This window comes from Phocoena sinus, chromosome 8, assembly GCF_008692025.1.
Source record: "Phocoena sinus isolate mPhoSin1 chromosome 8, mPhoSin1.pri, whole genome shotgun sequence".
Taxonomy (NCBI): domain Eukaryota; kingdom Metazoa; phylum Chordata; class Mammalia; order Artiodactyla; family Phocoenidae; genus Phocoena; species Phocoena sinus.
The window spans coordinates 106981939-106992170 of record NC_045770.1 but is presented as its reverse complement, the minus strand read 5'-3'; the positions used below and the strand labels follow the sequence as shown (position 1 = coordinate 106992170).

At 51.3% G+C, this 10232-nt stretch overlaps 1 protein-coding gene and 1 long non-coding RNA gene across 2 annotated transcripts; one reads left to right on the top strand and one right to left on the bottom strand.

The window, feature by feature from the left end:
• Positions 1 to 283: 283 nt before the first annotated feature.
• Positions 284 to 3450, bottom strand: FADD (Fas associated via death domain). The gene is made up of 2 exons (XM_032638866.1): positions 2975 to 3450; positions 284 to 1358 (listed from the first exon to the last, which is right to left on the bottom strand). The coding sequence occupies exons 1-2, from the start codon at positions 3258 to 3260 to the stop codon at positions 1009 to 1011; spliced, it is 636 nt and encodes a 211-aa protein (XP_032494757.1). The 5' UTR covers positions 3261 to 3450; the 3' UTR covers positions 284 to 1008.
• Positions 3451 to 5853: 2403 nt separating this feature from the next.
• LOC116757402 lies at positions 5854 to 9482 on the top strand. The gene is made up of 4 exons (XR_004350948.1): positions 5854 to 6117; positions 6484 to 6579; positions 8148 to 8184; positions 9427 to 9482. It is a non-coding gene; the product is annotated as an uncharacterized LOC116757402 (long non-coding RNA).
• The last annotated feature ends 750 nt before the right edge of the window (positions 9483 to 10232 follow it).

Here is a 10232-nt window from a genome sequence, read left to right as displayed (position 1 = left end):
CAGCAACCCAAGGTCAAGGCGGCATGGCATGACATCACAAGCAGCTTTCCCAAGGTCACAGCAGGAAGGCGCAAGGCAGGAACGCTGGGCTCTCTGCCACTTTATACAATACACAGTAGTGTTTATATGTCAATCCCAATCTCCTAATTCATCCCACCCCCGTAAACACTCCCCTTGTTAGTGGTCCCCGGAGCTGTTATGAAATGCAGCTACCCTACTCCCAGGCTGACATCGACTACAATGGGAACACTGAGAGCATGTAAAATGAAATCACCATCAATGGGAAGAAAAAAATCTTTGTAATGTGGAGGTTTCCTCTGTAAAGGCTCTTGCTTCAACAGGGTTACCTGAGAAGCAGGAAGAAAGATTACTTCTTAAAATCACAGGCTCCAGCTCCCTTGCCAACTCTGTTATCAGAAAGATAGTGGTTTTGACACAAAATAGCAACACACTGTGGAATCACAGGAATCGTAGTATTTCTCTGAACTAGCATCCGCCCAGCCCTATGTCCACATCTTCTAAGCACCTCACAGGCATCGCCTCACCCCCATGCCACCTGCCCTGGGAGATGGGTCTACACCGCCAGCCTCCAAGCCTTTGGCAACCGTGGCAACCACTGGCAGAAGGAGCCAGTGGTTCCAAGCGCGGGCTCCAGAGCCGGACAGCGTTGGCTACCAGCCCAACTCCCCCATTACTACTGACTTGCCTCCAGTTCCACTCTGCGCTTCCTCACTTGGACAACGACCAGGTTTCTAACCCTAACTAGTATCTAGGTCCCTCCTACGTGTCAGATGTGGCCCGCAATGTCCTCCGGTAGGAACTCGTTTAGCGGGGATGAAAGCATCTCCCTCTGAGGCTGATCACAGTGCCCAGAGCCCGCGTGGGCCCTCACCCGGCTCCCTGCCAGGTCTTCACGCACTGGCACGGATGGGACGTGGTTAACTGCGGTGGAGGGAACCGAAGTTCAGAGTGGGTAGATGCCTTTGGTCCTGGAGAAGAGCAGCTGGGTCATCGGGAGGCCCCTGAGGCAGGCGAGTCTGAGTCCCAGGACTCAGAGAGTGACACAGGGTCCCCACTCTCGTTCTGGAGGGCCCGGGCCCGCTGACCCTCCTCGATGAGGTCTGCCACCAGGTTCAGCCGGCAGGCCCTGAGCGCCCTCACCAGGTGGGACACAGCCGCATCATCCCTCCTGCTGTTCTTCCAGACTCTCAGCGACTCCCTCACCTGTTCTGCCAGGTTCCGGGGATACTTCTCCTCAATGGCTTCAATCTTGGCGTCAGACACTCTGAGGTGACGAGCCAGTTTCCTCCAGTCCTTCCCCACGTTATCACAGATGATGTCAAAGGCTGCCCGCAGGTCTGGGGAGGTAAAGAACACAATGACTGAGCAGAGATTGTGGGAGCTCTTTAGGAGACAGGTTACCCCACACTCCCTGATGGGCTCCTCGGTGCTGACCCAAGGGCTGGGTACCAAGAGGTCCTCCTGCAGAGGCCAATCCTGCCCCAGCTAACCACACCCTGAAACACTACCCAAGAGGCATGGCCTGCTCTGAAGACTTAACAGTTGGGGTGTGTTGTTACGGAGATACCTACTCAGGACAGGGAGATGGAGTTGCTCCCCCATCTCACCCTACAGTGGGTTGAATGGTGGCCCCTAAAACGTATGTTCACGTCAAACCCCTGGAACCGTGAATGTTAACTTATTTGGAAAAGGGCCTTGGTAGATGAGATTCAGTTGACGATCTTGAGACGAGGGGATCATCCTGGATTATCCAGGTGAGCCCTAAATCCAGTGACAAGACCACGTGCCACGGAGGCAGAGACTGGAGCGATGCGGGCACAAGCCAAGAACGCCTGGAGTCCCCAGAAACCAGAGGAGGCGTGAAGGCTCCTCCCTGAGAGCTTTCAGAGGGAGCACGGCCTAGTGACACCCTGGCTTGACTACTGGACTGAGAACTGTAAGAGCATCAAATTCTGTTGCTTTAGGCCACCAAGATACGGTAATTTGTACGCCAGCCCTGAACACCCCGATTCTTATTCTGGAAGATGTCCTGACTGACACCAGTCCTCAGTCTCTGGCTACTATGTCCTCATCTGCTGAAAAGTCACTACTGAGATCAGCACGACAGACTACAAAAGGCTGTTTCTGGACGGGAGCAGGGAGAAGAGGAAGGACAAAATGCTTCTTGGAAGGTTCCTGCGAAGCTGCATCTTCGAAAGCAAATCCCTGATATGCTGTCAGCCTGTGTGCCAACTCCTCCAGTTCTGTGAGGTGGGCACCTGCGTTACTGATCACTTGTACAGAAGAGGAAATGGAGACACGGAAGGTACGTGTAAGTTATTTCTTGAGATCACACAGCTAGACAACAGCAGAGCCAGGACCACACCCTGATGGCCCATTGTGCAAAAACTGTCCCTTATCAACCAACCCGTACCTGCTGTGACGCTTCTGGTGTACTTCCACTCCACCCAGGAGGTTAGCAATGTTCTTTCCTTTCGAGTAATCTCTAACTCACCCGGAGGGAGGGGGGAGGTGGAGAAAATACTGAGGCTGGGGGATGGGTGTCCATGCTCTGCAACTTAGGCTGTTAACTTCTGTGCACTATGGTTCTCCCATCTGCAAACTGGGTATATTACCTGTCTCCCAGGGCTGTTTAGAGAAAACCCACGCAAACCGAACCCGGAAAAGCTTAGGCGCCCGGGAAATCGAAACTACTGCTGGTCCAGCTGACCCTGCCTCCCCCGGCGCCCCCCAGTCCTCAGGCCCCCGCCCCCGCCTGGCTCCTCCGGCGCTGCCCCGCCCGACCCCCGACCTCAGACCCCCGCCCCCACCTCGCTCCTCCGGCGCGGCCCCGCCCCCACCTGGCTCCTCGGGCGCGGCCCCGCACGCCCCGCCAATCCTCAGGCCCGCGCCCCCGCCTGGCTCCTCCGGCGCGGCCCCGCCTGACCCCCAGACCTCAGGCCCCCGCCCCCACCTCGCTCCTCCGGCGCGGCCCCGCCCGCCGCGCCCGCCTCGAAGTCGTCCAGGCGCCGCAGGAGGTCCTGGCGCCGCAGGGAGACGAGCAGCTCGCGGAGCAGCACGGTGTTCTCGGGGCTCATCTCGTTCTGCTCCAGCAGCACGGAGAAGAGGTCCAGGCCACTCTGCACGCGCTCCAGCTTTCTCTTGCTCACGCGGCTTTGACACAGGAACTTGAGCTCAGTCAGCTCGCTGCTCGACAGGCCGGCCGACACCGAGTGCAGCAGCACCAGGAACGGGTCCATGGCGGCGGGCGCGGCGGGGCCCGGCCCTCCTCTGGCTTCCCCCGGACCGGCCCGCCGCCCGCTCTCTGGCCCGCGCCTCCTCTAGCGCCCTGCGCCCCTCGGCCTAGCGGCGGAAGTTCCCACTTCCAGCGTCTGATGCCCCCCTCACCGGAAATCTCCCTTGGGGCCGCTTTCTCTCGCGAGAACTCCCGGGACTCGCGCATGCTCCCCGAGTCCAACAGTAGCCATTTCCGCCCGGGGGTGGGGGCGTGGCTTGCGGCCGCCGCCAGGAGGCGCACCAGACATGCTGACGGCGGTGGGACCCCGACCTCTGCGCCTGCGCCCTGACGTCCTTCTCCCTCTGGGTGGGGGCGTGCGGCCTTGGGTGTCCCGACGCTCCGGGCGCGGGCTGTGTTTTCTGTGGAAAGTTGCACTGCGGACGCCGATAATAAATGCATTTATTTATTAACATTTGTGAAAATGCATGTCCTTTAGTGTCCCCTGGAAATCAGTGTGCAGAAAAGACTATTCAGAGTTTTATTCAGTTTTAAAAGTTTAATAACTACTTGATTTTTTAAAGTTATCCTCATTATTTTTCTGAATGCTTGTTAGCGTTTACTGACGCCTACTGTGTACCACGCAGTAGGTTCTGGTAACAAATCGGGAACAAAGTGCCAAAGGCCCCGCCTGCCCGGAGCTTACAGCATCAGGACACAAGATTACCTAACACTGATAAGAAAGTGCAGGAAAGCCAGAAGTTAATGCGAGTCGCGGCCAAGAGGATAGGGGGATGGGGAGTGTGGACGTGGGGCGGCGCACGTTGAGAGGGCGGGGTCCCAAGGTGCAGGTGCACGTGCCGGGTGTGAGGGGCCAGGTGTGTAGGCTTGAGGGGAAGAGGGCGGAGCCACAGCAAGAGCAGAAGCAAAGAGGAGCGGAGGTTGCAGGAGCAGAGCCGGGGAGGAAGGGGGTGGTCAGCGAGTGGAGGGGGTGAATTAGGAGGAGCCAGCTAAGAACGCGGCTTTACTGTTCCTGAGACCCTGCAGAGGGTGAGTGGAAGAGTGAAGCCATCTGAGTTACCTAGAGGAAAAAAAAAAGTATATATATATATATATATAAAATTGAGATGTAATTCACATTCTCTACAACTCACCCTTTTAAAGTGTACAACTCGGTGTTTTTAGTATATTCATAAGGTTGTGCAATCCCCACCATTTGCTAGTTTTAGTTTCGTCTCGCCCATGTAGAAACCTGGTACTCATTATTAATCACTTGCTTTCCCTCGCTCTTTCTCCAGCCCCTGGCAACCGCTAATTTACTCCTGTCTCTCTGGAGTTGACAGTTCTGGACATTTCATGTAAGCGGAACCATACACTTTTGTGTGGCCTTTTGTGCCTGGCTTCTTTAACTGAGGGTAACATCTTCAAGGTTCGTCCTTGTAGCCTGTGACAGTGCTTCTTTCCCTTTTATGGGTCAGTAGTATTTCATTGTAGGGATGGACCACATTTGTGTATGCAGTCATCAGTGGATGGATCTTTCAGTTTTCTCTGCTTTTTGGCCATTATGAATATGATAAATCCCCTACGTAGGAACCTTCAAGTTGCGAACTTTCAAAGATGCGAACGTGGAACTTCCTAATGAAGACCTGATGGAATTGGAGGCCCAGAGAAAGGACAAAGAGAGACAAGAGGAAGAACAAGTAACTGAATAACCAAAGAGATTCACGATGCAGGAAATGGCAAGGGGATTTTCTTTTTTTTTTTTTCTTTTGCGGTACGCGGGCCTCTCACTGCTGTGGCCTCTCCCGTTGCGGAGCACAGGCTCCGGACGCGCAGGCTCAGCGGCCATGGCTCACGGGCCCAGCCGCTCCGCGGCATGTGGGACCCTCCCGGACCGGGGCGCGAACCCACGTCCCCTGCATCGGCAGGCGGACTCTCAACCACTGCGCCACCAGGGAAGCCCTCTGAGTTACATTTTTATAGAATCACTGGGTAGAACCCAGGAGACTCCACAGTAATCCAGATGAGAGGCGCAGCCTTCTTTTGATTTGGGGCTGTATGTAAACGAGAGGCACTGAGGATGTTTGTAAGGTCTGAAAGTTGGAGTGTCCATTGGCTGACCTGGGGAGCGTGTGGGTGGCGTTGAGGCAGGAGATAGACGGGCCCCAGTTTAGACATTTACAACTAACCTCCTGTTTATGCTTTAAAAATAAAGATAATAACAGGAACAGGATAAGCAGCTGGACTTTGTCTCCTGTGGATGCTTCAAGGGAACGGAACGGCAGAAACAGAGACGGGCTGAGCCCTGCTGGCATAAAAGACAAAGAGACCACATAGTTCTCATTCTTGGGCCAAGGAGACCCCCTCCCAGACTATGCCTGTGCAGAAAGGTTAAAGGGAGGGGGCGCTAGACCATAATATGTTCTGTTAACCTCCCAGAGACCCTTGCGCTGGAATCCACCTTGGCTAAAAGATACACGTGCACACAGGGGAGGGCCCTGAGTCAGACCAGATATGGACTCAGAGCCAGACAAAGCAAGCTGATTGGCCAGAGGAAACCTAGAAGAACTTCCCCCATATGGTTTAAACCACCCCCCAAAGCACACGCCTCTCTCTCTCTCTCTCTCTCTCAGCCCGCCTGTGCTTTCTATTCTTCTCTCCTAATAAACACTTTACTTGCCTCAATACTTTTCATCTCTTTGCTGATTCTTTCTTCAAAGCAGATGAGAGCCAGGGCCCTGCTCCTAGCCAATAGTCCCTGGTGGTCTAGTGGTTAGAATTCGGTGCTTTCACTGCTGTGGTCCGGGTTCAATTCCCAGGGAACTGAGATCCCACTTCAAGCTGCCGCTCACTGTGGTCGCTCACAGCCACCTGAGATCAGGGTGAGTCTGGGGGAGGAGCTAGTAGAGATGTTGACTGGATAGTGGGATGTGTGGACCAGGGTTCGGAACAGAGATCTGGGCGGGAAATGTGAAGTTGGGAGTATCCTGCAGATAGATGGTGTTTGTGATGGTTAATCTTATGTGTCAGCTTGACTAGGCTAAGGGGTGGCTGGATAGCTGGCAAAACATTATTTCTGGGTGTGTCTGTGGGGTGTTTCTGGCAGAGATTAGCGTTTGAATTGACTAACAGAAGCAGATGGCCTTCCCCAATTTGGGTGGCATCATCTAAACAGAACGAAAAGGCAGAGGAAGGGAGAATTCGCTCTCTCTGCTTGAACACCGTCGCCCCCCTCCACTCCCCCCCAGTTTTCAGGCCTTTAGACTCAGACTGAATCACACACCAGCTTTCCTGGTTCCCAGCTTGCAGATGGCAGACTATGGGACTTCTTGGCTTCCGTCACTGTAAGTGAGCCAATCTTACAATAAACCTTCTCATTTATCTCTGTATATCCTATTGGTTCTGTTTCTCTTGAGAATCTTGACTGATACAGTATCTAGATCACCCACAGAATGAGGTCACCAATGGAGGGAGAGGAGAATGAAAAGAGAACCAAGGTCCGAGGCCAGAGGGTGGCTACTGTAAGGGGGACATGGAGGGGCCAGGGAGGAGGCTGGCATGGGAGGGTTAAACCACATCCCCATCCGCTGGATCCCCAACCCTGCTGCCGCATTTCTTGGTCCCCTGAAAGTGGCATCTCCTGCCTTTACTACACATTTTGCTTCCTGCTCTGTTTTTTGCCCGTCTCCCCTGCAGAACACTGCAGAAGAGCCTAGAACACTGGCTGGCACTTCGTAGGAGCTCACAAAATATTTCTGACTGAATGAATCTTGAACAAGGCTTGGTTAATCCGAATCTTCATTAGCACAACTATCCCTGCGTCTGACCCACTACCTCGCAGTTTGTAGCTTATCTTTTCATCCTCTTTACATGATCTTTCACAGAGCAAAAAATTTAACTCTTGATGAGGTCCAGTTCATCAAATTTTCCTTTTATGGGGGGCTTCCCTGGTGGCACAGTGGTTGAGAGTCTGCCTGCCGATGCAGGGGACACGGGTTCGCGCCCCGGTCCGGGAAGATCCCACATGCCGCGGAGCGGCTGGGTCCGTGAGCCATGGCCGCCGAGCCTGCGCGTCCGGAGCCTGTGCTCCGCAACGGGAGAGGCCACAACAGTGAGAGGCCCACGCACCGCAAAAAAAAAAAAAAATTTATAAATTTTCCTTTTATGGATTTGATGGTTGTAAGGCTATTCAAATAGTCTATTTCATCTTAATTGTGTTTTGGTAGTTTGTGCAGTTTTGAGGAATTTGTCCATTTTTCTAAGCCTTAGACTTTTTGAGCATGGTGATTTGTAGTATTCCCTTATTTTATGTCTCAGTCCATTTTGTGCTGCTCTAGAAAAGTACCATAGACTGGGTGGCTTACACACAACAGAATTTTATTTCTCATGGTTCTGGAGCCTGGATGTCTGTGATCAGGTGCTAGCAGTGTCACATTCTGGTGAGTGCAGAGTGCATTCCAGAGTGCAGACTCTGAGTTCTCATTGTAGCCTCACATGGAGAAGAACAGAGAGGGAAGCAAATTCTCTCCAGACTCTTTTAAAGGCACTAATTCCATCATGGGGGCCCCACCTTTGAGCACTATCACAGGGGGAGAGGGTAGAGTTTCAACATATGAATTTTGGGGGAACACATTCAGTCTGTAACATTATCCTTTTAATGGCTATGAGACCTATAATGAACCCTCAGTTTCATTCCTGAAATTGGTGATTTGTGTCTTCTCTAAGTTTCTCTGTTTTGCTAGAGGTTTATTGATTTTATTTATTTGTAATGAACCAGCTTTTTGTTTCAATGATTTTTCTCTATCCCCCCCTCCACTTTTTCTTTCATTTTTTTTTTTTTTTTTGCTTGTCTTAGCTATTTTTTATTTCCCTCTCCTTGCTTTGGATTTATTTTGCTCTTTTTTTGTTCTAGTTTGTTGAGGTGGGCACATAGGCTATTTATTTCTAAGGTAAGCGTTTAGTTTTATGGATTTTCCTTTCAACATTACTTTAGCTTTGTCTCGCAAATTTTGATATGCTGTGTTTTCATTTTCATTCATTTCTATGTATTGTTATTTCCTCTGGGACTTTCTCTTTGGCCCATGGATTATTTGGAAGTATGCTGTGTAACGTACGTGTGTTTAGAGATTTTCCTGTTGTCTTTCTGTCATTGATTCCTACTTTGATTCCCTTATGGCAGAGAACACACTCTGGATGGTTTCAATTCTTTTAAACTTATTGAGCTTGTTTTAGGGCCCAGTATGTGGTCTGTCTTGGTAAGTGTTCCCTGGGTTCTTGAGAGAAAAAAAGGGTGCTCTGTTGTCATTGGGTGGCATGTCTATAGATGTCAAATAAGTCCTGGAGCACGCCCCCCCCTCCAGCCCGCCCCAGGCTCCTTCTCATGCCTTCCAAGTATTCTGATAGAAGTTCTGCCCACCTAAAGGATTTCTCTTCACCGCTGTCCCTCAGGGATGCCTCAGAGAGGGGCTGTGGTGCTGCAACTGTCCACTTTCAGGGAGTGCCTGTGTATCATATAGAACCCCCCATAAACCAGGCCTGATTGTTCTCTTCCTCTGTCAACTGATCATAGGGAACTCCCCGTGAAGCCACAGGTGAACATGAGTGTACAACTGTCTGTTTGAGTCCCTGCTTTAAATTCTTTTGTTTATATATCCAGAAGTGGAATTGCTGGATCATACGGTCATTCTATGTTTAATTTTTTTGAAAAACCATCCAAGTGTTTCCCGTAGCAGCCGCACCACTTTACATTCCTAACAGCAATGCACAAGGGTTCCAGTTTCTCCCCAGCCTCACCAACTCTTATTATTTTGTGTTTGTTGGATAATGGGCTTCCTAATGGGTGTGCAGTGGTGTCTCGTGGGTTTGATTTGCGTTTCCCTGATGACCATCTTGAGTATCTTTTCATGTGCCTATTGCCCATTTGTATGTCTCCTCTGGAGAAATGCCTATTCAAGGCCTCTGCGCACTTTTAACTGGGTTGCTTGTCTTTTTCTTGCTCAGTTGAAGGGGATCCTTATATATTCCGAATATAAACCCCTAATCAGAAACATGGTTTGCAAATATGTTCTCCCATTTTGTGAATTGCTGTTTCACTGTTGATTGGTTATCCTTTGATGCAAAAAATTCTTAAATTTTGACGAAGTCCAGTTTATGTGTTTTCCTTTCACTTGACATTGTCTCTTTAAAAAAAGAAACGAGAAGCCCGCGCGCCACAACAAAGAGTAGCCCCGGCTCGCTGCACCTAGAGAAAGCCCACGCACAGCGACGAAGACCCAGTGCAGCCAAAAATAAATAAAATTTTCAAAAAAAAAGAAAGAACGTGCATCTTTTGCCTGTTTCATGGATGAACATTGGTTTTTATTCATGAGGACGGTGAACAGAGTTGCTTTCCTTTCTTTTTCTCCTGTGTCGTCTCGGTGTGCTCCGGGATCTTTCTTTTTGTTTGTTTTGGTCTTTCTCATTCCTTTTGAAGTCTCTCCTTAGATATCTGGGGATTCTGGGCTTTGCTTGGGGGTAGTTAGTTGTTTCCCAAAAAAACCCTCCTTCCTGGGGGCAGGGGTACATGGTGGACAGGACAATGGCCCCCAAGGTGTCCAATCCCAATTCCCAGACCTTGTGAACGAGTTAGTTTACACGGCAGGAGTGACTTTGCAGGTGTGATGAAGATGAAGGACTTTGAGATGGGGCGATCATCCTGGGTTATCCCAGGGACCCAACCCATCACGGTCCTCATGAGCGGAGAGCCGCGGGAGAAGGACTGGCCTGGAGATGGCGGGAGGGGCCCAGCCCTGCCCGCGCCTTCCCCTTAGCCCAGTGAGACTTGTGTCAGACATCTGGCCCACGGAACTGTACTAACTGTAAGGTTAGTACGTTGGTCTTTTAAGCCACTGGGTTCGGGGTCATCTGCCCCGGCCACAAACAGAAAACCAACACAGACCGCCGCACGTGCTGGGTCTCTTTCTTCCCTAAGGGCAGTTCCCACAGACAGCCAGCAGGA